At 44.6% G+C, this 26452-nt stretch overlaps 2 protein-coding genes across 8 annotated transcripts; one reads left to right on the forward strand and one right to left on the reverse strand.

Annotated features, from left to right (window-relative positions):
- The first annotated feature begins 1227 nt into the window (after window positions 1-1227).
- TMEM269 (transmembrane protein 269) lies at window positions 1228-14750 on the forward strand. Of its 2 annotated transcripts, none has more exons than XM_028163959.2 (6): window positions 1228-1305; window positions 5513-5651; window positions 9667-9764; window positions 10436-10579; window positions 11224-11424; window positions 13733-14750. In XM_028163959.2, the coding sequence occupies exons 2-6, from the start codon at window positions 5560-5562 to the stop codon at window positions 13867-13869; spliced, it is 672 nt and encodes a 223-aa protein (XP_028019760.2). In that variant the 5' UTR covers window positions 1228-1305; window positions 5513-5559; the 3' UTR covers window positions 13870-14750. The 2 variants fall into 2 exon arrangements, with proteins under 2 accessions (XP_028019760.2, XP_057413251.1); XM_057557268.1 differs by lacking the exon at window positions 1228-1305 and adding an exon at window positions 1378-1469.
- A 3769-nt stretch (window positions 14751-18519) lies between these two features.
- SVBP (small vasohibin binding protein) lies at window positions 18520-24582 on the reverse strand. Of its 6 annotated transcripts, none has more exons than XM_057554288.1 (3): window positions 24532-24582; window positions 23674-23823; window positions 18520-18952 (listed from the first exon to the last, which is right to left on the reverse strand). In XM_057554288.1, exons 2-3 carry the CDS (start codon window positions 23785-23787, stop codon window positions 18866-18868), a joined length of 201 nt encoding a protein of 66 aa, XP_057410271.1. In that variant the 5' UTR covers window positions 23788-23823; window positions 24532-24582; the 3' UTR covers window positions 18520-18865. The 6 variants fall into 6 exon arrangements, with proteins under 6 accessions (XP_057410271.1, XP_057410256.1, XP_007164704.1 ...); XM_057554273.1 differs by having other exon boundaries at window positions 23674-23848; window positions 24532-24580; XM_007164642.2 differs by lacking the exon at window positions 24532-24582 and adding an exon at window positions 24289-24522.
- Between the last annotated feature and the right edge of the window lie 1870 nt (window positions 24583-26452).

Below are 26452 nucleotides of genomic sequence, written 5' to 3' on the forward strand. Positions count from 1 at the left end.
GAAGTTGCCTCCATCCTGATTCTCCCTTTTAGTTTCTCAAACACCTTAGGTGTGACTTCAGTGTCAAACTGTGTTCAGGTCTCAGATCCACTAATTAATAACGGTGTAACCTTCAGTAAAATCGAGTAATGCCCATTTCCTCTTCTGGAGAATGGGAATGCTAATACTAACATCAGGGGCATTTGAGAAAATCCAGTAAGATGACTATAACGTCTGTGAAGCGTTGGGCACAGTGCCCGGTGGCCAGTAGCCACTCAGGACAGGCTAGGTCCTATACTTCTCTTCCCCCTCCAGGCTGCAAGGTGAGGCGAAGAGTCACTTGACCTCCTAGCTCCACCCCTTCTGTTCGCATATTCTGTGGGGCCCTGGAAGCTATTGCTGCTGGAACTTAGCAACTGGGTAGGTCAGAGAAAGTGGGGCAGGTATTAGAACTGGTGCTTGGGATCCCCCAGTACTAACACGTTTCTCTCTGTGGCACATATTCATCCAGTTGCGGAACCTAAACACCTCAGAGAGGCTCTTAGCTCCTCCCTCTCACTCCTCTCCCACACTCTTGACATTCCATCTCAACAGTGGCTCCTGGTCCGACTACTTCTCATTCCTTTCTGCTGCTGTCCAACAGTATGTCTTTGCTCCAGCCCCCCCTCAGCTCATGCAGTGTTACACAGCCTTCCTACATGCTGGCTGCCAGGATAATCTTTCTAAACCAACCTGACCATGTCACTTCCCTACTTAAAATTTCCTATTTTCAGGACTGAGTGTCAACTACTCAGCTTGTCATTGATCCAACAAGTATGGGGGATGGGGGATGTACTTTATGCCTAAGCGTTCTTATGGGCATAAAGATACAGCAGTGCACCAAGCACAGCAAAAGCCCTGCCCACACGGAGGGGGCTTACAGTCCAGGGGCCCTTCACAGTCTGGACCCCAGCATCCCTTTATAGCCTTATCTCCCCGCAACTCCCTTCCAGCCCACCTCCCACACGCCGGGCACTCTGGTCTCTTCGCCTGCCAAGCCTGTCCACGCTCCCCATGTTAGACTAGTCCCCTCCTCTCAGATCCCTCCATTCCCCCTGCCGCGCCGCTGCAAGACCTAGGGCTCCCCGGCAAACTGAGGACCCTCTTCCTGCCAACTAAGGCCGCGTGGCCCCACCCCTGCCTCTCGGGGATTGTGAGCTAACAGCCGGGGGGTGAGAGGCTTGGGACGGCTCGGCTCCCCCTCTCCTGGGCTGGCCCCTCTCCACCGCCCAGGAAGCGGGGAAGGAGTGCGGGCGCCCACCCCATCTAAGAATGTCTGGTCCCCAGGTAAGCAGCCGCAGCGTCGCACGCGCCTCCCTCAGGGTGCTGTCGGCGACCACGGTCCTGGGGGGAAGGAGCTGTCCCGAAGCGCGGGCGCCCAGCCCCGGCTCCGTCTCTTCCATCTTTTCGCCTGGGCATCGTCGCCGTCGCTGTCGTCCAGGACCGACGCGGTACAGCGGGCAGGGGAGGGGTGAGGAGGGGAGCGCCGGTGTCTCCAGCTCGGACAGACGGGCGTCGGCAGGAGGCCGGCTCCCTGTTGGGCTGTTGGCGTCTAGGGTGGCGGGATGGAGTGGGGGGCGGCCAGTGGGGGGTGGGGCGTTTCTAACCCGAGGGGCTGTGCGCGTGGCTCACCGCCCACCGCCCGCGGGGGAGCGCCGCCCGGGGCCTTCTCGCTCCAACGCTGCGCGGGTTTCCAGGCAAGGCACTACCGACTTCGCCACGCCTTGCCTCTCCTGAGGAATCGCCGAGTCCCACGCAACTCTCCCCTCTTCTTCCGCTAGCAGCCCCAGCGTCGGACATTTCTGCTCGCTCACTTCGTACTCCTCACTCACCAGTCTCATGGCTGGTTTCCTTTTCTTCAGCCTCTCCCCTCGAGACCACCCTCCATCCCCAACCCACATCTGATCAAGACACCCCCTTACCAAATAAACATCACTGCCCGTCCACAGCGGCAAGGCAAGGTCACAGCAGCTATCACAACTGTGGCCTCCCTGCCGGCTTTGCCTCCAGGCAGCCCTGTCTCCCTGGGACCCAGCCTCCCCATTGGGCTTCCGCCCTTGCAATTTCCTTTGCCAGGAAGCACCCCCCTTTGTTTATGCCCAGAGACCCTCCGTAAATATCACATTGGCCAAGCCCTCCCCTGCCCCCACCCCAGACTTAGTCTTCCCTGGACACCCTCAGCAACCGGACAACCCCTTGTCCAACAAGAGTTGCCACACTGCCGTCACCGTCCCTACACACATCTGCCTCCCCTACCAGACTCCCAGCCTCCTGAGGGTGCCCAGAACACACAGGCCTGGCGCACAGCAGGCATGGGCAAATCAAGATCATAAACGTTGGGTAGATGCTGGGTGTGCTGAGGGGCTGGATTGTTCACTTGAGAAGGCTTCTCACAGGACAAACTAGACAGGCTTTGAGTGATTCCGTGCAGGGAGAGGATCTCGGTCAAGCACCAGAATGCTCTATTAATGTAACAATATCATTGAACAACTTCTATTGTCAGGCCTCATGCCGGGCACAGGGGACCTCGGTCGGCACTCAAGTTCCTTCCCCTGTAGTAGAGAAGGAAGACCACGTAGGCGGTGCCAATACAGAGTGCCAAGTGTCACACGGCGAGCACAAGGAGATGTGGCAGTGCAGAGGAGGAGCAGCTCAAGACTTGAGGGGGTGTCAGGCTTCCCAAAGAGGCCCACCACCCAACCCAAGACCAGAGGGGGGCAGAGAAGGGGTCAAGGGGCAATGGAGAGAGGAGGCTGAGAGTCGAGCAGGGCTTCATCACGAAGGGCTTGCATACCACATGAAGGAGCTGGACTCCATCCTGAGGGTGTCGGGGAGCCACTGATGGCTTCCGAGGAGCCGGGGAGTGACGTGAGCCAGTCTTGCAGGCCACTGCTGGGCAAGGCCTCAGCTCCGACCCCCTCCTCTGAGACGCCTCCTCTGAGCCCCCTGACGGGCGGGGCCCCTCTTCTGTGCTCCCTCAGCAGCCTTGTCACCTCTTCTCTTCTGTGCAGGGTTGAATGCCTCTGCCAGACTGAGCTTTTTGAGAGACGAGACCAGGTCTTAATCTTCTCTGTCCCAAGACCAAATGTTTGCTGAATGAATGGAGTTTTCCTTTTTTCTCTAAATTTCAACAGCTCTTACTCTCAGCTCCACATCCTTCCATACCTGGGGCCTGTGCTGCAAATGGCTTTTAATTGGGAAAGAGGAGGCCCAGTTCCAATCCCGGCTCCACAATTTGCTGGAACAAGTTGCTTCACTGTTCTGAAACCTCAGTTTCCCCGTTGTTAAGATGAGTTACCACCATGAACTGTCTATAAGTCTCCACAGGCATGCATGAGTCTTGTTTTCCTGAACAGACTGTAAATTCCATGGTCCAGGCAGGGACCAAGGGCTTTCCCCAGCACCTTGCTCAGTCTGAGCTTACAACGAATACTACGATCAGTCCTGTTGGTTGGTAGACAGCAGAGTACACAGGAAAGAACACTTACGGTGAAGTTGGAAGTCTTGTTCTGCCACTTCCAGTGTGACCTTGAACAAGGTTCTTCCCCTCTCTGAGTCTTCTTTGCCTTACCTGGCAGACCTCACAGGGCCATTGGAAACCATAGTGGTGAAAGTGCTTTGTGAATGAAAGAGATACTATAGTAGACAATTAATTGCACATTAATTAAAAAAACCCAAACCATGTAGTAGTATAGATGAGGTGTGTCTCATACTTGGTGGACATACCCCAGGTATCTGCTGACTGCCTCTGAGACACTGGGATGCTGCTCTTCCAGGTGCAGACTAGGCTGGAACAGAGGTGCTTGGTCTTGCTCGGGTCAGCCCTGAGACTCAAGACAGACCAGGAGGGAAGGGTTGATAGGGAGGGAGTAGGCATCCAATCCTTTGCCCCCCTCCCATCCCAGATTTCTCGGACTAGCATTGCTTCCTGTCTTAGGTTTTGAGGGGACCTGGCGTGACAAGGTCTCAGGAGTCCCAGTGGCTTTGGCATTGTAGCTACTGATACCCCTTGGTGAATGAAGCTGGCCTATGGGAGCAGTTAGCTCCACTGTGCTGCCTGATAAACTCCCAGCCCCAAATTCCAAGTCCGGCCCCCTCTCAACCTCTGACATACTGGTGGCAGTATTTATGGGAAATGACCATGATTTGTCTTAGCTCTTGCCCAGACCAGAAGGGCCTGGGGCTGTACAGAGGGGCTGTATGGAGGCAGAGTCTCAGCTTCCTCACCTCGAAAATGAGTGGGGATTAAATGAGAAAACACCTTGGAACTTGTACATTTTACTCACGTGCAGGATTGCTATTTGTGGGTAGTGTGTTTACAACCAGTGGGGCCTCCCTGTTTCAGAGAGCGCTGGGGCTCTTTCTCCAAAAGAAAGTTTCACAGACAGTTTACGTGTAAGGAGTGCACATGTTTGGTCTTAGAGCGAAAATGGACACAGAGGGACTGTGAAAATGGCCAGGGCCAGCTGATTCCCTGCTGCTGAGACAGGCTGAGGGGAGGGAGGAGGCCCGGGCAGGGAGGCCGTAGCTGCCCAGCCAGACTGGCCATCTGGGCTCCCTCAGTGCCCACTACCCCACAGACCTCCTCCTGCTGAGATTATGCCCCCAGTAAGAAGCACCAGATTTAGAATCAAACAGGAGGGATTGATTCTACTCACCTAATGTGTGACTTTGAGCAAGTACCTCCATTTCTCAGGACCTCAGTTCCCTCATTCATGAAACGGGGAGAATTATAGCACCATCTCCTAAGGTTGTCAGGATCAGAAGAGAGAACGTGGTGAAAGTGCCATGTGAACTATTTAGTGCTGTCCACATTCATTTGCTGTTGCTCATCTCTTCCCCTGTCATCGCTTGGGGCACCTCAGCCACAGCCCTGTCCTTCCGAGGGAGTGAGCGTGGCCTCCGGGACAAAGCAGCCTGAGTGTGCAGCGGGCCCTTTGTGCTTCCTTCCCATCAGGTGGCCTCTCTCCCCCTGGGCCACTCCTGGGGGTGAGGGGGTTACCCCTTCCCAGTGTTTTTGTTCCTGTGGGGCTCACTCCAAAGTATTAAAAGTAGCTTTATAATTAAAAAAAGAAAAAAAAAAAAGGAGGGCTCATTTATGATAAAGGTCTCTACGACAAGGGCTCATCTCTCAGATGGGGGAAGGGCGCATACCCCTTGGACCCTGGGCCATGGGAGTGCCGGGAGGGTCAGAGTATGGGCTAGAGGGAGGTCTGTGCTGTAGGGCAAGGGGTGTAGTCAGAGAGGGGTGGAAGCTATGGTCATGCTGGTTCACTCACTTTGCTATTGAACTTTCCCAGGCGCTCATCTTCAGCACCTTTGTCTTACCTCCTGGGTCTCCTCCATCTACCTGCAGTCTCCCTGATTCCAGCCATGTTGGGAGAGTGCAGCTCTGGGATGAGGTCTAGGGGAACAGGAGCTACTGGGTCCCTGGGAGCCTCTTTTGGGACTCTTTGACCTTGACAACTCCTTGTCCCTCTCCCCTGGGCCCCAGGTCAGCACACCAGTTTCTTCCTGACCAAAGAGCAGAGCCACGCCCAGATGAATGAATTTTCCTGGAAGGATGTTGCCAGTGCCTTGTCCCTGGCCAACATGATCCTGGGGCTCTTCTCCATCTTCTGCAGCTTCTGCAAGTAGGTCTGGGGCCCAGCAAGCTCTTAGCCAAGAGCTGGAGCCAATGGCATGAGGGAAGGAGTGGGGAGTCTAGAGAACCAGGCTCCGAGGCATACAGATCAACTGGGGGCAGGAGAAAGTGCAGTAGGTTGGGAGTCAAGGGGTCAAAATCCTAGCCTCAGTTCTACCACCAGCCTGATATGCGACCTTAGCTAGTTCATATCCTGAGCCTCAGTTTCTCCATCTTTAAAATAAGCAGCTCACAGTATGAGCTCTATACTTCCTTCCAGCTATGGCAATCTAGAATGGTTTCTATGAGAAAATCAAGAGATTTTGAGATTTCTGTTCTGGTAGCCTTTGCACAATCCTTGGGTAGGCAGGCAACCATTAAATTTTTTTGATTCTTAAATTAGAGCATGTGATCTGGCAGAATATTTGAAATTAGCACTGTTCTGGAAACTCTGAGACATGTATATGGGCCCCCAAAAAAGTTGTAGGCAAATTATGTTTCTGTAAATTGAATCATATTTCAATGGCTTTGGGAAATCAGCTCTTTAAAGATAAGTCCTTTATAATGCAAATAATATCCTCCTAATCTGTTTGATTCTTTATAACCATGAGCAAGTGACTTCTCTGGATCTGTTTCTCAACCATAAAATAAGAGGATTTTACCTGATGTTGTTTAAGTTCCCTTCCAGTTTGAAAATTGTATGATTCTCTAAGTCTGGGTTTTTGGGGTCTCATAAAGTGGGGGTATACCTGCAGCAGAAAATCGCTGTCTTCTTAGTTCAACCTAATCTTCTGGGGGTGTAGTTTTTATGCCATGATGGTGGGCCCAATTCCCTTTAGACACATAGGTATGGGTCTAAACAAAGGAAATACTAAGGTTGTTTGGGGACAGCTGAAGTCTGGGGTCAGGCTCTCTGTTTGCTTCTTCTGGGCCACCCAAGCATTGCAGTCAGGGTGTCGACTTGCGTATGGCCTCCTAGGGCAGTTTGGTCTGAGATTGTGGTAGGTGATTTCAGAGGAGTCTGGGAGCATGTGCTGGAAAGAAACATAGAATCCTTGAATGTAGGGTCTGAAAGACATCTTAGAAATCATTCAGAGCATCAAAATACATGAGACAAAAACTGATATAACTACAAGCAGAAACTGATGACTGTATTATCATAGCTGGATATTTCTATACCCCTTTATCAGTAATTGATAGATCCAGCAGGCAGAAAATCAGTAAGGATATAGTTGAATTGAACAGCACCATCAATCTACTGGATCCAATTGATATTTATAGAATACTTCATCCAACAATAGCAGAATACACATTCTTCTCAAGCTCACCAAGATAGACCACATTCTGGTCTGTAAAACATACCTTAACAAATTTAAAAAAATAGAAATCATACGAAGTATGCTCTCAGGCCATATGGAGTTAAACTAGAAATTAATAACAGAAAGATAACTAGAAAATTCCGAAATACATGAAGGTTAAACAACTTACTTCTAAATAATACATAGATTAAAAAAAGGAGTCTCAAGAGAAATTAAAAAAATATATTTTGAACTAAAAGAAAGTGAAAATACAACTTATCATAATTTATGAGATGCAGTGAATGCAGCACTTAAAGGGAAATTTATAGCATTGAATGCATATATTAGAAAAGAAATCTGCTCTGTAAAAGACCATGTCAAGAGAACTAGAAGACAAGCCACAGACTGGGAGAAAATATTTGCAAAAGTACATCCGATAAAGAACTACAGTCCAAAATATACAAAGCTTAACACTCATCAATAAGAAAACAACCCAATTAAAAAAGGGCCAAAGACCTTAACAGACACCTCACCAAAGAAGATATCCAGATGGCATTTAAACATATGAAGAGATACTCCACATCATATATCATCAGGGAAATGCAAATTAAATGACAATGAGATACCACTATACACCTATTAGAAGGACCATAATCCAGAACACTGATAGCAACAAATGCTGCTGAGGATGTGGAGCAACAAGAACTCTCATTCATTGCTGGTGGGAATGCACAATGGTACAGCCACTTTGGAAGACAGTTTGGTGGTTTCCTACAAAACTAAACATACTCTTACCATATAATCCAGCAATCACACTCCTTGGTATTTATCCAAATGAATTGAAAACTACATTCAAAACCTGTACTTGGATGTTTATGATGTTTTATTCATAGTAGCCAAATCTTGGAAGCAACAAAGATGTCCTTCAGTAGATGAATGGATAAATAAATTGTGGTACATCCAGACAATGGAATATCATTCAGTGTTAAAAAGAAATGAGCTATCAAGCCCTAAGAAGACATGGAGGAACATTAAATGCATATTATTAAGTGAAAGAAGACAATCCAAAAAGGCTACATATTCTATGACTCCAACTATATGACATTCTGGAAAAGAAAATATGGAGAAAATATGTGTCCAAAAATATGGAGACAATAAAAAGATCAGTAGTTTCCAGAGGGGTTGAGGAGGACATAAATAGGTAGAGCACCGAGGATTTTTAGGACAGTGAAAATGCTCTATATGATATTATAATGATGGATATATATCATTATACTTTTGTCCAAAACCATAGAATGTATAAAACCAAGAGTGAGCCCTAAGGTAAACTATAGACTTTGAGTGACTACAGTGTGTCTGTGTAGGTTCATCCTTGGTATGTACCAAGGCCAGAATGCACGATTCTGGTGAGTGATGTTGATAATGGGAGAGGCTATGCATATGTGGGGCTAAGGGGTATATGGGAATCTCTGTATTCCTCTCAATTTTGTTGTAAACCTAAAACTTCCATAAAAAAATAAAGTCTTAGGGCTTCCCTGGTGGCACAGTGGTTGAGAATCTGCCTGCCAATGCAGGGGACACGGGTTCGAGCCCTGGTCTGGGAAGATCCCACATGCCGCAGAGCAACTAGGCCCGTGAACCACAACTACTGAGCCTGCGTGTCTGGAGCCTGTGCTCCGCCAACAAGAGAGGCCGCGATAGTGAGAGGCCCACGCACCGCGATGAAGAGTGGCCCCCGCTTGACACAACTAGAGAAAGCCCTCGCACAGAAACGAAGACCCAACACAGCCATAAATAAATGAATAAATAAATAATAATAATAAAAAATAATAAAGGAATTCCTTTAAAAAAAAAAGTCATAGAAAAAATGGAAAAGAAGGAAGATCTAAAATCAATTATGTAAGCTTCCACCTCAGGAAACTAGAAAAAGAAGAGCAAATTAAATCTGCGGTAAGCAGAAGGAAAGAAATAATAAAAATTAGAGCAGAAATCAATGAAATCGAAAACAAGAAATCAATTTAAAAAAATCAATGAAACCAAAACCTGGTTCTTTGAAAAGATCAATAAAATGGATAAACCTCTAGCCAGGCTAACCAAAAAAAAGACAAGACACAAATTACCAGTGTCAGAAATGAAAGTGGAGGAATCATTACATGGACATTAAAAGCATAGTAAAGGAATATTGTGAACAGCTCTATGCCCACAAACTTGATAGCCTAGATGAAACAGACCAACTCCTTAGAAGATACAAGCTACCAAAACTCACACTAGGAGAAACAGATCATCTAAATAGGCCTATACCTATTAAATAAATCATTTGGTACAAACCCCTCATTTTATAGATGGAGGAACAGAGACCTATAGGAAGGAGGAGTGGTTTATCTGAGATGGTTGTAGAGGCTGGACTAAGGCCTAGGACCCCCCCTTGCCACTGAATGTGCCTGGAATTTAGAATTGAAAGGGACCTTAATGATTACCGAGGGGGTTGAGGGCCCCCCTTTAAGACTGTGGGTTGAGAATGAGAGTATGGAAGGGATGTAGATATGTGTGAGGGGTGTGTGTGTGTGTGTGTGTAAAGCAGCACATATCAGAAAGGATGTGAGTGTGGGGAACACGTAGGGGTGTGTGTATGTGTGCTAGCGTAGGAAGCGTATAGGGGGAGGGAGGTGGAGTCCAGTGGAGACTATGAAAGAGCCGCCCTTTGGGGCCTGCTGGCCTGCATTTTAGGAAGTCCCCCTGTGCCTCCTGGATGCTTTTGGTCAGCTTTCTATTAGACATGGCTATCGGGGCAATGACCAGACACCTCAACATCTGCTCCACATCGGGTGAGTCCAGGCCTCAGACTCATAATCCCTGACCCCAGGAGCACCCATTCGGGTCAGCTCCTCCATCCCCTGAAATACAGCAGGCTTCCTTCAGTCGCTACTCCTGTTCACATCCCTCTGAGTGTAGCAGAAGCAGCCCTTGAACAGGAGTTTGTGAGCCCCACAGTCTAGATCTAGCTCCTCTGCTGGTTCGCTTAATTGATCGCTGGCTGTCTTTGTCCTGGCCTTCAGTGGGCTTATCTGTCCCGTCTCCTTCTTCAGGGTGGATCTGGGAGTGGGAGTGGTGGTTGTGGTCACGGGGGAGTGGGGAAATGAAAAATTACCCCAAGCAGATCTGCTGGTTTAAAATATGACAAAATATTTCCATGCAAGATTTTGCTTGAAAAAACGGGTTCCACAGCTTATCAATTTGTTCCCAATTGTGGTCCAACCCTTGCATGTTAAAGAATGGGAAAACTAAGACCTAGACAGGGAAAGACTTGTCTAAGGCCATGTGGTCAGTTTGAGGCAGAGCCAGAAGGAGATCCCTGGGGAGCAGCTGTTGCCCTCTGGCCCCTCAGGGACCTGACAAACAGGATCCTGCTTTTCCTCACTCCAGCTACCCCACTAGAGGGGACTAAGGTATAAGACATATGAGTGTAAGTTCTTCTAACCTTGGCCTTCTGGAGCAGGAGCCAAGCTGAATGACTTTGCTGTCTTCACCACCTTTGGCCTGGCCTCAGCCCTGCTTCTAGGCATGGATGGGCCTCTGAACGGGTTCCTGGCCATCATCTATGTGTTGGCTATTTCAGTCCACCTCTGTTTTTATTCAACTGGTGAGTGGAAGCCAGCCTTATGGCTGAGGGTAGGGAACCATGGAGGGGAGGAGCTGTTGGATGCGGGAAGCGTGAGGTGCAGTAATTGACTCCTTTCCTTCCTTTTATGGAGGCCCCCTTCCTTCCTTCTCTCCTGCTCTAGGCCCACTGGAGACTGCAGGCTGCATTGGCAGAGACCTGTTCTAGGGGGCGGGAACCCTTGGTTCTTGAACCAGCTGTGCCTTTTTCTTGTAGTGTGACCTTTGGATGGAGCACAAGAATTCACAGACTCTAGAACTAGAGGTCATACTCCAGTTTCCCATAACAGATGGAGAAACTGAACTCTGGTGAGGGTAATTACCTTGCCTAAGGTCACAACGCAAGGGATTGCAGATGCAGACAGAAAGATCTCAAAGGACCCTTCTACAGAGGCTTCCTAGGGGCCAAGGCATAGGCCTGGTCCTAGCTGCCTGCTTTACCTTGAGGATCCAGTGCAAAACCCACACATCATCTCTAAATAACTAAGTGCTTTATGGCTGGCCACTGCCCTGGGATTAGGGGATTTGGAATGTGGGGCAGGGAAGACCCAGAGAGAGAAGGGCTTCCTCTGGTGGGTGCTTTAGAGCAGTGGGAAGCAGCAAACCCCATCTTTTCTTTCCCTGCAGGCGTTCCCTTCACATACAAGGGTCTACCCTGCCCCTATGCTTCCTGTGTTTTGGCCTCCACCTCCCTCCTGACCAAAGGCAACACATTCATTCTCTCTTGCATGGCCTCACTCATGATACTATTCATGATGGACCAGAGCTACTACCCACATGACGAAATCCTGGAGTCTGAGAACTGGAAAAAAATGGTCTATCTGGGAGGTGAGTGAAAATACTGCTCTTAAACGTCACTAGTGATCATTTATTATCACTGCTGCTCATTGCCACCCTGTACCTCGCCCCCCACATTCCCTCTCTGTTTCACCCTGCTTTACTTTTCTCCATAGAATTTATCATCACCTGATGTATATTTACTTGTTTGTTGTCTATACACACTAAACCTGCACCTCCCATAGAAGACTCTTTTTTATTTGTGCTATAATTCCTAGTGCCTAGGATTATGCCAATCACATAGTAGATGCTCAATAAATATTTGTTGGATATCACTAAGTTCAATAGAAATTTAGGGAACACTGACCATATGTCAGGTACTAGGAATCAAAACGGTAAACCAGACAAATACTTCCTGCCTCAGGATTTACAGTCCGATAGGGGAGACAGACACCAAACAAATCATGGCAGAAATAACTAAAAATATATAGTTTTGATGTGTTGTGAAACTATAGGGTGCCCTCAGAGGGCATCAGAGGGTGACCTAATTTAGACTGGAATGCCTTAAGGATGGGAAAGGATCCTTAAGGAGGTAACATTTAAACGAAACCTAGGTGAAAGTGGTCAAAAGGTAAAAACTCCAGTTACAAGATAAGTTCTGGGCATGTAATGTACAGCATGGTGGCTACAGTTAACAATACTGTATTGTCTTTTTGAAAGTTGCTAAGAGAGTAGATCTTAAAAGTTCTCATCGCAAGGAAAAAATGTATAACTATGTGAGGTGATGGATATTAAGTAAATTTATTATGGTTATCATGTTGCAATATATACAAGTATCAAATCGTTGTTGTTACACCTTGGACTAATAACAATGCTATATGTCAATGATATCTCAATAAAGCTGGAAAAAAATTTTAAATACATGAAAACTGCAAGATGATTGGCCAAGTGGTGGGAAGGATGGTTCAGAAAAGGAAACAATTTTTGAATGCTCTGAGGCAAGAACAGCTGGATGCATTAGTGCACCAGTGTGGCTGGACTTGCTGAGGGAGGGCTTGTGACAGACTGAGGCCAGCGAAGTGAGCAGACTGGGCAGGACTGGGGATTGGATCCTGTTGGCAAATGAGAAGCCTTTGAAGGGATTTCTGAGCCACAGTTTTAAACGATCACTTGGCCTGTAATGAAGAGAATAGATTGTAGGAGACTAAGAATGGAAGTAGGAAAACCAGCTTTTTGTCAGATGAGAGGTGATGGTTGCGGTGGAGATGAAGAGATTTGGCATAAATGTCAAAGTGACATAGTTAATTCATGTGAATTGCATTTCCATCAAAGTATTACCACAGTCAGGTTGGTAGGGATTTTGGTTGACATTTGTAATTGAGTTTGATACGGTAACACAGGGACAAAGTTGGTTTGGTCAACTTTGAAGCATGCAAAGCTAAACTCACCTGTCATCTAAACTGGCCCTGTGTGGGGCTAGCTTCTGCTATTAAATCTCACATTGTTACTTGTTCTCCAGACTTCTGCAACAAAGTTAAAGGGGAAGAATAACATCTCACATTTGTAGTACTTCCATAAATTTCTTTCACACATTACCCATTCAATCTCATTATGACAGAGGGTGAGAGGCATTATTATTCCTCTCTTAAGGTAATAAACAGGCTTTAAAAAGTTAGGTGACTTGCCCAAGGTCACACAGCTGATAAGTGGCAAAGTATGGACTTTCCTAAATCCAGGTCTTGGGACTCCAAATCCCATGTTCATTCTACTACATCACAGCGGTATCCATTACAGGATCACTCATGCATTTCCATTCCAGAGGAGGCAGGACAACCAACAAATCTGTATTCTGGGGGGTAATAACTAACTGTCCTAGGCAGTCAGAATATTAAAAGTGTCAGTGTAGGGAATTGTTTACTATTCAAGTTTCCAGGCCCACCTTGCAAGCAGGCCTTTCTAAGGATAGCAGTCTCAGGCCTGCTATGTTAACTCTTTTCTGCATGCGTATAATATTTTATTGACCCTTATCTCATGTTAAACTTGAAACAATTAGGAATATATTTTTTTCTTTTTTTTTTTTTCTAACAAGAGATCTGGGCAACTCAAATTTATTCTTGGCTAAGACTGACTTCTGATCTGAATTTGACAAAATGGAGCCTGAGATTGCATTAGATTGTAATTGTCTAGTTACACAGGGACAAACTCTGCAAAGGCAGGGATCATGTGTCATTGGTTTTAGTGTCTTAGGCTCTGTGAGTAAAAACTGAAGGCTGGAAAGATGGGAATGGGAAGTAGAGGGTGGAAAATACACATAAGACAGCTTCATAAAAATTGAGTGTTTTTGCCTTTTTTCTTCCAGGTGTCATCTTGGTGTTTTTGTCTCCACTGTCACTAACTGCTTTTTACTGCCTGATGTGGTCACTCTCCTACATCTTCTTTCCGGATGCTCTGTGGGGCAAGGCAGCGTGTCTTAACCTGCAGCACCGAAGATATTAAACAGCCTTACCCACTCCCGCTGACCTCTGTGGGGTTTCTGCCAGCATGTTGGGCCAAGCCTCGCCTTACCCTTACTAAATGTTTCCTTGTCCCTATGTTGTGCATGTGCTAGATACATGTTGCCTTGAACCAGAGCAACCCACAGTAGGGCCAGCGGCCTATACGTCTTCCTCTTTACTCAGGGTTCTGAATCTCTTGGGGACAAGAGTTGTTTATGTCATACAGAACAGAATTTTTTTCCAAGCTAAATTTGGGCTGGGCTTGAGTTCCATCCCTGTTACCAGCTGGGTGAACTTGTGCACTAAGGTTAGTCCCTTGGAAATGAGTGAAACCCTTCAGAGTTGGTATAGCCTCCACCTTGGCCCTGCCTGAATGTAATTACTCCAGTGGTGAGGTGGGGCTTACTAATGCGTTTCTTAAATTTACAGACTCTGGCTCTGTAGAGCAGAGCTGATAGCAGGACAATCACGTTGCCCAATTTGTGTGTAGGATTTTGTAACTTAAAATTCCATATTTCCACAATCAAAGCTTCTGACTTTTGCTTTGTTTAGAGATTAGACACATTGGCATCTTGAGGGCATCGTCTGGTCTCCGGGATCTCATTATGTGTTCTTTTCCTGAGCTCTAAAATACTAAACTCTAGATATTCAAAGGGCATTTCATATTCTAAAATCCAAATTGAATAGAAATAAAATTGTATGGAGCCCTAAAGTGGCACCTCACAAAGAACTCAGGCCCAGTGAAAGCCATGCCCCCGGCACTGCCTCTGGACTTTCCACCTCCAGGTGGTGAACCAGATTATTGGCTAGTTCTGCCCCTTCCTCAACTAGGGCACCAGAGCCCCTTTACCTCAGGTCTAACTTCTTGAAGTTTGCAGAACAAAGTATATGGCAAATATGCATTAAATCTAAAATTAAACGAAAAATAAAAGTCCAATGAAGTCCACATTGCTATGATTTGACTCTAAAGGAATAGACAGCACCCTCCTCTTCTCCACGGCTTTCTGTTTGTATCTCTGTTATATCATTTGTATTTTTTTCATGGTTAGATGAATATGTCTGTTTCCCACTAGATTTTAAGCTCCTTCAGTTTACATTTTCATATTTCTGCTGCCTACCACAGTGCCCCACACTCAAAAACATTTACTTTGTTGATGAATTGATTTGGTTGTGCATTCTAGTGAGTTATATACAAGGTTACTATAATGTAGTAAGAATCTTACAGATATACATGGGCTCAGACATTTCAGTGTGATGTCCTTCAATGCTGAACCCTCATTTCACTGATGCTATCCTTCATCAAAATATTTTAGGAACTCCAGGTCGAGAAATGTCTTCACATAAGCTCTTAGAGGCCAGCACCTAGCACAGTGCCTGGACATAGTAGGTAATCAAAAAAATACTTATTTTACTCTGAACCAACCAAATTTAGTCCAAAAACCTAATATTCAATATTAGCCAATGATGTCCTCTTCTTAAACCAAAACCACATCAGCTATCAGATTTGGCCTCAAGTGATTTTTGGCTATATCTAAAACTTGAACTACATTCAAAGGAAAAAGATGCAATTCTGAAAGAGGATTTCCATGTCCATTTTGAGCCGTAGCAGCAGAGCTAAAATAAATATGTAGACTCCCAAGAGGACTGCTTTGAACGGGAAAATACACATTTGATTGTATAAATTGTACTTTGTTTATAACAATAATAATCATACTACATTGCCTCAAAAAAAAGTTTAGGTTAGCAATATGAAGATAGTTATAGGTCAGCTAAGAGCCTCTTGACTTAACAGAGGGACATGTGCTTCCTTCTACCTATATGAAAGTAAGGCTACACTTCTACTCTGGCTCTGGGGTCTCAGGATGCTAATGCTAACCATTCAATGTCTTTAATTCCTTAGTCAGGAATCAAAATAAAAAATAGAACTAAAATAGAACATGTTATAAAATTAAATAAATAAATAAAATAAAATATTCTAACATATAACAGATCTTAGGAACAAGTGGGAAGGCCAAGACTTAAAAAACATACTTCTCAAGCCTCTTTTCTGATAACAATGGTATGAAACTAGAAATCAACTACAAGAAGAAAGGTGGGGAAAAAAATCACAAATATGTGGAGACTGAACAACATGCTACTGAACAACTATTGGGTCAACAAAGAAATCACAGGAAAAATAAAAATTATCTGAAGACAAATGAAAGTGAAATTTTGACATACCAAAACCTATGAGATGCACCAAAAGTGGTACTAAGAGGGAAGTTTATAGTAATACAGGCCTACCTCAAGAAACAAGGAAAATCTCAAACACTCTAACCTTACACCTGAAGGAACTAGAAAAAGAAGAACAAATGAAGCCCAAAGTCTGCTGAAGGAAGGAAATATTAACGATCAGAGCAGAAATAAACGAAATAGAGACTGAAAAGACAATAGAAAAGATCAGTGAAACTAAGAGCTGGTTCTCCAAAAGATAAACAAAACTGACAAACTATTAGCTAGACTCACTAAGAAAAAAAGAGAGAAGGTAATGATAAATAAACTCAGAAATGAAAGAGGAGAAATAACAACAGATACCACAGAAATACAAAGGATCAGAAGAGAATATCATGATCAGCTATACATCAACAAACTGGACAACCTAGAAAGAATGGACAATTTCTTAGAATCATATAGTCTTCCAAGAGTGAATCATGAAGAAACAAAATCTGAATAGATCAATCACTGGTGCAGAGATTGAAACAGTAATCAACAGCCTCCCCCAAAACAAAATTCCAGGGCCAGATGGCTTCACAGGTGAATTCTACAAAACATTCAAAGAAGAATTAATACCTATCCTTCTCAAACTATTCCAAAAAATAGTTGAAAAGGAGGGAACGCTTCCTAACTATTTTACAAGGCCCACATCACCCTAATACCAAAACCAGACAAAAAAAACACAAAAAAAGAAAATTACAGACCAGTATCGCTACTGAACATAGAAGCAAAAATCCTCAACAGAATATTGGCAAACCAAATACAACAATACATTAAGGATCATACACCATGATCAAGTGGGATTTATCCCAGGGATGCCAGGATGGTTCAACATCCACAAAGCAATCAGTGTGCTACACCACATTAACAAAATGAAGTATGAAAACCATATGATCATCTCAATAGATGCAGAAAAAGCATTTGACAAGATTCAACACCAATTTATGATAAAAACTCTCAATAAAGTGGGTATGGAAGGAATGTACCTTGACATATTAAAGTACATATATGACAAACCCACAGCTAACATTATACTCAATGGTGAAAAACTGAAAGCTGAAACAAAAGCTTCATGAAACAATATCCTCACCACATGTGATATTTTACAATCTGTTCTATTACTTCATTAAAAAGAAAAGCTGGTCACAATTTATTCAACTGATTTTACAACCACCTACAGTTTGCAATACTAACACTTCTCTAGGATGAACTATATCCAGGGCTGCGACATGTTAATACAAGCAGTTCCCAACTAAGGATCAGAATCTTTCCAACCAATGCTCATATATTAATTGGTTATTTGAAATTTGAAACATATCCCATGAAGTAAGGTAGTTGGGAAGGGAAGTAATATTTACTGAGTAGTTATTACATACATTATCTTACTTATTTCTCAATGAATGATCTTGAGAAGAAGAAAATATTATTCCATTACACAGATGGGAGAAGAGTGAGGCTTGGAGAGGTCAATAACTTATCCAATGCAGTAAAAATGGCACTTGACCCCAAGTCATCTGACTCCAAAAACTGCTCTTTCTAGCATACTAATACATCATTTCCTTAGGTTTATGATGACAGCTTACTCCAAACCCCCATTTCTCCAAAACACAAAACTGAAAAATCCACATTCAACCCAAATTCAGTAGGATACTATAGAACCTAATTACTACATATGGGGATAATCTATGTAGAGGTAATCCTTGACTATAACTTAGGCTCTCAAAACACATTCTCCACAGGGATAGCAAGTTCCTTAACTCCGCAGTTTATTCCTAAAACGAGCACAGCAATGGGAACAGAATTCTCAGTGACTTCAGAGCGGCAGGGAGACAAAGGAGATGGGAATTGCCGGAGATATTCCCAGCACCACTAGGGAAAATACAGGTATTTCCAGTGTGGAGAGTAATGGAGGTGGCAGTGTTGGCTCTTGTGCCCTCGCTAAGCGATCCGCCTCATTTCTATATGTGTTCTGCTTCTAGGCCTGATAAAGTGAAAGATGAAAATGAAAAATAAAAAACCAAAAACTAAAATGAAAAACCAAAAGCGCCTCACTCCCCTCCCCCTGCTGGTGCAAGCTTGCCACTAGCTGTCCACATTCATAGGGTGACAGGAATCCTATCTTCAAGCCTCTATACCTGAGTTGTGGCTCATTTGGGAGCAGAGGCCACATATTTATACCCGTGTGGCTAAAAACGTAGGGTCTGTAGGGTCTGCAGAGCTTTGGGCCCAGGAAGAATGAAATCTGGAAGCAGCCATGTTCGCTCTCTCCTCTCCTCTCCGCTCTCCTCCTGAGGGAGAAAGGGTCCCCTCTGCTCACCTCAACTTTGCCTGCCTAGTACGTTCTTTAGGACTCCACCTTCTATGGCTAGGCACCCCGACGCTAAAGTATGAGCAAACAAACAGCTTATTGGTATTTTATTTGTAGTTTTGGAGATTTACAGTTTCACAAGAAACACTGATTTTTTTCCCAAAAAAATAGAAAAAGTTAAAAAAAAATGAAAAAAAAGAATCTATTGTCTTGGAAGAATAGAACAAGTCTCTTCAGCAAGCAATGGGCCAATTCAGGTCGGAGGAACTAGTGAAGTAAGTTAGATATAGGAAGTTCCGATTTATCCAGTTTTAGGAATAACACAAATGTCTTCTGGTCCAGTTGTGTAAGGCTCCAAATGGGCCATCTCAGCTTAAGACTGGTAACACACAAACAAAGCCTCCAGGGTCCCATCGAGTGTGAAGGCAGGGGTAGCTCACTCTCCAGGAGGCTGCATCTGTTTACAGAACTCATCAAACTGCTGCTGCTCCAGTTCTGTCATGACTCTGTTGAGGGCATAGATCTGAACGGGAGAAAAGACGTGTTAGCAATGGAGGCAAATGCTCAGTGTATCTTCAGACACCAGAGGCTGTGTCATTTGAAAATGCCAGAACTGCACTGGTAACGCAGGGGCAGGAGAGGTAGACAGTAACTCCACTGGGGAATCAGGTAAGAAGCAGTGAGGCAGGTGGCTGATCAGGCCTTTAAAGGATCAGTAGGATTTGAACAGGTAGAGACTGGGGAAAGCACATAGGTGATGGGGGAGTGGATATTATGATTAAATAAATATAATGGAAAAGTACAGCATTAGTTCTGGAAACTTCAAGTATGCTAATATGAAAGATATCATGGACTGGGGTTTGGGGAGCTGGAGAAAGCAAGAAAAGTATGTTAGGGCCTTATATGCCATGCCAAGGAATCTGGACTTTATTGGGCTGACTCTGGAGAGAGAAGTGTGCAGGGAAGCAACTTGATTATATCTGTGCTTTGAGAAAGAAAACTGGAGACCATGTGAGGGATGGATGGAGTCGGGGCGGAGAGATTATAGGCGTTAGGAGACACCTATTACAATGGTCCGGGAGGAGGTAGTAGGAACATGACCCAGGGCAGGCAGTGGGGTGGAAAGAAAACTGTGAGAGACATTCTAAGGTGAAAGGCAGGGTGTCTACCTTATTGCTCACCTTGCAGTAATCAATTAATCCACCAAGGAACCAGAAACAACATAACACTTCCACATTTGTATAGAAGAAAAAAAAGAAGGGCCATGTTTGTGTGTAGGGGATAAAACTTGAGTAATCAAAAAGAAGGGAAAAAAACCTGAGACGTGAGACAAATAGAAAATACAAAATAAGAGCAGAAATTAATGAAAAAGCAACCAAATGTACAATAGAGAGGATCACCAAAACTGCAAGATGGTTCCTTGAAAATACTAAAGAAAACCCTGCAAACCTCTGACAAGACAGGTCGAGATAAGAAGGGAGAAGGCACAAACAAACATTATTAGAATTTAAAAGAAGCCATAATTACTGATATAATGGAGATTAAAACAAAACTTAACGAACTTTGTGTCAATAAGTTTGAAAAATTAAATGATCAAAACTGACTAAATAGAAAGCTTGAATAATCCTACAATCTTTTTTTTTCCCAATTAAAAAAAATTTTGATAAGATTCTATAATCTTGGGACTTCCCTGGTGGCGTAGTGGTTAAGAATCCGCCTGCCAATGCAGGGGACACGGGTTCGAGCCCTGGTCAGGGAAGATCCCACATGCCACGGAGCAACTAAGCCTGTGCACCACAACTACTGAGCCTGTGCTCTAGAGCCCACGAGCCACAACTACTGAGCCCATGCGCCACAATTACTGAAGCCCGCACGCCTAGAGCCTGTGCTCTGAAACAAGAGAAGCCACCGCAATGAGAAGCCTGCGCACCGCAACAAAGAGTAGCCCCTGATCACTGTAACTAGGGAAAGCCTGCGCACAGCAACGAAGACCCCACGCAGTCAAAAATACATTAAAAAAAAAAAAAAAAGATTCTATAATCCTTAAGTAAAACAGAATTCCATACAGTGATGAAAATAGTCTCAAACAACAACACAAATGATTCTCAAAAAGCATAATACTGATAGTTAAAATGGTCAAGTTTTATGTATGTTTTACCATAAAACAAACAAACAAATAAATAAATCTGCATGGTTAAAAAACAAAAAAGATGCTGAGTGAAGAGAAACAGTCACGGAATATGGTAACAGACATAAAGTTCAGAAACATGCAAAACTATACAATATATTGTTATGCTATAAAATATTATTTAGGGGTATGCACAGAAATAGTAAATTAATACAGAGCAGCAAGGGAGTGATTAGCATGAAATTAAGGACCGAGGGTACTGCTAGTGGGAAGGCTGGGGACATGACCAGAGCGAGGCCTGAAGAGCTTCTAAGTTACTGGTCATGTTCTATTTCTGTAGTTGGGCGTTTGTTTTATTCATCTTCTTTAGGTGCACAAACACATTTTATATATATTATTTATATGTATTATATAATTAGAATATATTAAGTACGAATATACTTAATATATTAAGTATTAAGTATTGTAAGTATTAAGTATTATGTATTAAGAATATATTAAGTAATACATTAAGCAGAGAAAGAAGAGACTCAAAATGGGTCAAGGGTCCAAGCCAAGGAATGAGACTTTCAAGCAGAGGATCACCAACAGTGCCAAATGCTGCTTCAACTGCCAAATGGGCCTCTGTTCCCATTCACCCCTCCCATCTCTCCTTCTCATCTCACTTTCTGGAATGTGGCATCTATACAGAACTGAAGGGAAACTGTGTCTCCGCCTCCCCACAAGGGCTCTTGTCACATTCCTATCTTAGGAAACTGCATTCCAGGCAACACAGACAAAACAGCAAGGCAACTGTGGGGCAAAGCAGGGAGCAGGGGAGAAAGTCGAGAGACCTGTTGAGATGGCAGTCCTGCCCCTCAATCCCTTACTACCTAGGAATTCTGGTCACGACACTTCACTTGAAATGAGGATAATACTTTCTACTTCACAAGGTCATGTATGTTGTATCCCCCTTCCTTATTGCAGGAAGGATTTACAAAGGTCAGAGTGGGAGCAACAATAATACACCCTGGTGTGAGGATTACACGCGGTGATGCATGTGCCTGGCACATCTGAGGAGCTCAACAAGTGCCAGCTGCAACGACAGTGCAAGTCCAGGATGACATCCTGGCAAATCAGCACAATCCAACTTCAAGTCCGCACAATGAAAACACAGTGACTCCTGATGACGATCAATCGCTGCCATTTTTGAGTGCTTTCTCTGGGCCAGGCACTGTGCTACATGCTTTACATACAACATTTCTATTCCTTACAATAATCTTGTGTGATTGATGTTATCCTCATTTTACCAAAAAGGAACTGAAGAGCTGCGGTTCAGAGAGGTTAAGTATCTCGTCCAGGGTGACTTGGGAAGAACTGGAATTTATGGAGGAGTTGGGGTTTGAAGTCAGACAAGTAAGTGTAACCTGTGCAACCTCACCAGCAGGGCGTCAGTAAACACATGAACAACGTCCTCAACAACATTATCGCTGCAGTGTGCACAGAGGACAGTTTCCCAGGGCTGTTTCTTACAGCGGCCCTCCAACTTTCACCAAAGCGCTGAGCAGTAAAACCGTCTGGGGGCCTACGTCCAGGTGAGGATGGGGAGGTGAAGGAAAGAGGGGCACAATCTGTTAGAATCCACGTCCACAGCTCTCAGACAGTCTGCCTTAATCCAAAGGCAGATTTCAGTTTATGAATTAATTTCAAACACACTATTAAGTTTACTTATTATGTTTATGTCGTCCTCCCCCACTGAATGCACGCTCCACAAAGGCAGGGACTCCTCTGTTCCTACAACAGTGCCTGGCATGTCGTAGCAATTCAATATTGTGAGTGAATGGATCAGATTAACAAAAATTTAAAGTCTAACACTATTAAGCATTGGAAAAGAAGTGAGGAATGAGAACTCTCTCACACTGCTAATGCAGGTGCAAACTTGTACAATCTCTCTGAAAACAATTTGGCAACGTCTAGTAAACTTGAAAATGTACCCAATAATTCTACTTCTAGTTATATACGCCCTTCAGGAATTCCAGCACAGGTGCCCAAGGAGACATCTAAAAGTTTTTTACTACAGCATTGGTTGTAACAGCAAAAAAAAAAAAACCCTATAAATTATTTAAACATCCGTTACCGGAGGACAGGGTAAATATACTAAAATGATTCATAAACTAGACTACTATTAGCAGTGATGAGGAATAAACTAGATTCTTACATTAACATGAATAGTTTTAAAAAACACGAACAAAATGCAAAAAAAAACACATGGAATTAGTTTAATGTAAGATTTTAAAACACAAAAGAACATTTTATATTGTTCAAAAATATCTACTAATACTTGAGTGTAAAAGTATAAAAAAAAATGGTGGTTGCCCATAGGGAGGGGAAAAGGAAATGGAGAAAGGGGACTTCAAATTTTTATGTAATTTTTATTTATCTTATTTAAAAAAGACTCCAGGCAAATATGACAAAATGTTAAACACTACCAATCTGGGGTGCTGAGTATCCAGGTGTTGTTATAATATTCTGCTTTTCTGTATTTTTAAATTTCTAAAAAAAAAAAAGAAAAGAAACAAGCAAAAGCAAAAGAAATAGAAAGAGGGAAAAGACTGCAGTAAGCTTTTTCCTGATATTAAATGCTAAAATAAAATATTCATGTAAATAGTCAGGTTGATTTTTAAGTGCAGACTGAACAAAGGAACACAGTGTTGGGTGTAGAGCTTGGGCCTCTACTTCCCAATTAGGAGGAGTAACTCTCCAGGCCAAATCCAGGACATCTGTACTAGGGTGTCTGACACTTGCTCTCTCTCACTCCCTTACAGGACCCCTCCCTTACATGTCCCTTCTCTTTTTCCTTTCTTCCTTCCCTCAGGTCCTACCACAAAAGCTCTGCACCAGGAGTCATCTGGAGACTATCTGGTACTGGTCGGGGTTCTGACACTTGGCATGTGACTCTGGGCTGCCACCTCACCACGTGAAGCTCAGTGATCTCCTCTGGAAACCTGGGAGAACACCTGTTTTGGCTTGATTGGCTGGAGGCAGGTAGGGCTCCCCGTCACAGCTCTCCCCTCTCGTATCTCTCTATACCGGCATCTCCAGCAGACTACAGGTATACAGGCCCTCCTTACTCTCACCTCTGCTCTCTGTCTTTGCTTCAGCTCCTGCTGGGCTGATTTCTGCTTGGCCTTCTCAACTCTGCTGACGGCCTCTTTAACTTTGGATTTTTCTTTACGTGCAGGTGGATCCATGACTTGGCTTCTGTATACTTCTTAGTCAGCTCTGACCTGGATGGTACAGAAGAAGACGGATCTAAAAACAAAAAAAGAACGAACGAACGAACTTCCATTCACTAATGCCCTACCTCATCCCCTTGCTTTGGCAGGGGAGGCAGAGGGGCCCGGGGGAAAGGGCGCTGCATTGGAGGAGTAAGTGCTGAGTCCCACTGCCACCACCTCGCTGGGTGTCTCTAGGCAAACCTCCTCCCCACTCTGAGCTTTAGTTTTCTCCGTCTGCACAATGGGACAACAGTCCATCCCCTGGCCCCCTCCCACGAGCTGCCGTGTGAGCACCAAGTGCGAAGAGCCCGGTGAACGGTTTCCTACACTGTAGCGCGCTGCATCCAGCGTGGGACTGCCAGAATTACGAGGACACCGCGGCCCAGAGGGACCGACCGGCCGCGGTCTCGAAGCGGGTTGGCGGGGAGCCCAAGCCTCGCGCGGCCGCCAGCCTCCGGACCAGGGCTTTCCTACCTCTGCCCTCCCAGAAGGTTACGGCCCGCTCGGCCCGAGGGGCCCGCCCTCCGCCACCGCCCCGCCCGGGCCCAAGCCCGGCCCCAAGAGAGCTCCCCTCCCGCCGCCGCCCACTCCTGGTGCAAAACGGCGGCTGGAGGCGGGCAGCGCTCGGGAGCCTGGGCTTTCCCTCCCGGGCCTCGGGACTCGGACAAGGGCCCAAGGGGGAACCCCCGCCTTCGGGGAACCCCCGCCTTCCCCTACCTCCCAGCCTGCAGCACGAGCCTGCCGCGCCTCGGATTGGGCGGGGCCGGGAGGCGGAGGGCGGGCCGGCGCGTCGAGGCCCCGCCCACAGGAAGGGCCGCGCGTGCGCAGAGAGCATGTCTGGACGCCCCGCATCGGTGCTGGAGTTGGGGCTGGGGCTGGGGCTGGGGCTAGGGCTGGGGCTGGGGCTGGGGCTGGGGCTGGGGCTGGGGGACGGGCAGGGGCGGATGGGTGGGTACCAGTAATAAAAGCATTTCCCGGGAATACTTTCTGGGACAGACGCTAGGCTTTGAAAGGTGAGATCTGAAACCTGGGACTAGAATTGTAACTCTCTGAGCCTCAGTTTTCAATTCGGAAAGTAGGGATGATGATTGCTGCCTTCTTTTTTTTTTTTTTTTTTAATACAATTTAGACAGTAAACATGGTCTATTTTTGCTTCTTTCCAGTAGAATACATTTGATCACTTTTTTTTTTTTATACAGCAGGTTCTTATTAGTCATCAATTTTATACACATCAGTGTATACATGTCAATCTCAATCGCCCGATTGCCGCCTTCTTGATTCAGAAGCTTGTTAGAAAGATCAAGTGAGCTCCTGTTTGCCACAGTGCTTTGAAAAGGGAAATCGTGATGGAAGTATAAATAGCCAATATAAACAAAGAGAAATGTTCAAGTTCACTGATAATCGATAATTTTAAAATTACAATTTTATAACTATTTACAATAATTTTACAAATTGAAAGAGCTGGCTATCATTTTTCATTTATTAGATTATCAAGGATTGGACAAAATGGTAGATAAGTACTTGGACGGCAGAAATCTTGTACAGTCTAATAATAACAATGACAGTAGTAACTACCTCTCTTCTGGACTTATATTACAGGCACTGTTCATAGAGCTTCACATTTATTAACTCATGTATTCCTCATAATAAGTACATATAATAATGTAAATATATAATAATGTACTATTATTGTCCCCATTTTACAAATAAGGGAACAGAGGCACAGAGAGTTTGTGACTTGTCCAAGGTCACACAGCTAGTAAGTGCCCTAGCAAGTATTTCAGCTAGGATTTAGGATAGGACAATGGCCTATCCAAAAGAAAACGTGTTCAAGCCCACTCCTTTTGTTCCTCTAAGGATTGGGCAAGAATTGAAACAAAGGATGGATTCTAAGCAACAGTGAAAGTGTAGCCCAGATGGACACTTATATTTTCAGTCAAAGTGTAAATTATCACAACCTTTTGGGAAGCCAGTTTAGCACTGCATTTCAAAAGCCTTGAAAATGAACATGAGCCCACAAAAAGACAAATACTGCATTATTCCATTTCTATGAGATATCTAAAGTAGTCAAACTCTTAGTAGAATGGTGATTGCCAGGGGCTGGGGGAGGGGAAAAGGGAATTGTTCAATGGATATAGAGTTTCAGTTTTGCAAGATGAAAAAGTCCTAGAGATCAGCTGCACAACAATATGCATATAGTTAATACCACTGTACTGCACACTTAAATATAATTAAGATGGTAAACCTACCTAAGGAGGTAAAAGACCTGTACTGGAAAACTATAAGACACTGATGAAAGAAATAAGACACAAACCGTTGGAAAGATGTACCCTGTTGTTCATGGATTGGAAGAATTAATATTGTTAAAATGACGATTCTACCAAAGGCAATCCACAGATTCAGTGCAATCCCTATCACAATACTAAGGGCATTTTTCACAGAACTAGAACAAATAATTTTAATATCTGTATGGAAACAAAAAAGAGCCCAAATAGTTAAAACAACGTTGAGAAAGGAGAACAGAGCTGGAGGAATCATGCTCCCTGACTTCAGACTATACTACAAAGCTGCAGTAATCAAAACAGTATGGTACTGGCACAAAAACAGACACATAGATCAATGGAAGAGTATACAGAGC

Source organism: Balaenoptera acutorostrata, chromosome 1 (genome assembly GCF_949987535.1).
Source record: "Balaenoptera acutorostrata chromosome 1, mBalAcu1.1, whole genome shotgun sequence".
Lineage (NCBI taxonomy): Eukaryota > Metazoa > Chordata > Mammalia > Artiodactyla > Balaenopteridae > Balaenoptera > Balaenoptera acutorostrata.

What these genes read in the sequence shown, in the direction of transcription:
- TMEM269 (XM_028163959.2), top strand. Translation starts at nt 5,560, where the DNA reads ATGAATGAATTTTCCTGGAAGGATGTTGCCAGTGCCTTGTCCCTGGCC. An exon ending in CCTCTGTTTTTATTCAACTG is followed by an intron (nt 10,580 to 11,223) that starts GTGAGTGGAAGC and finishes CTTTCCCTGCAG; the next exon opens with GCGTTCCCTTCACATACAAG. An exon ending in AAAAATGGTCTATCTGGGAG is followed by an intron (nt 11,425 to 13,732) that starts GTGAGTGAAAAT and finishes TTTTTCTTCCAG; the next exon opens with GTGTCATCTTGGTGTTTTTG.
- SVBP (XM_057554288.1), bottom strand. Translation starts at nt 23,787, where the DNA reads ATGGATCCACCTGCACGTAAAGAAAAATCCAAAGTTAAAGAGGCCGTC. An exon ending in AGCAAAGACAGAGAGCAGAG is followed by an intron (nt 18,953 to 23,673) that starts GTGAGAGTAAGG and finishes TCTCCCGTTCAG; the next exon opens with ATCTATGCCCTCAACAGAGT.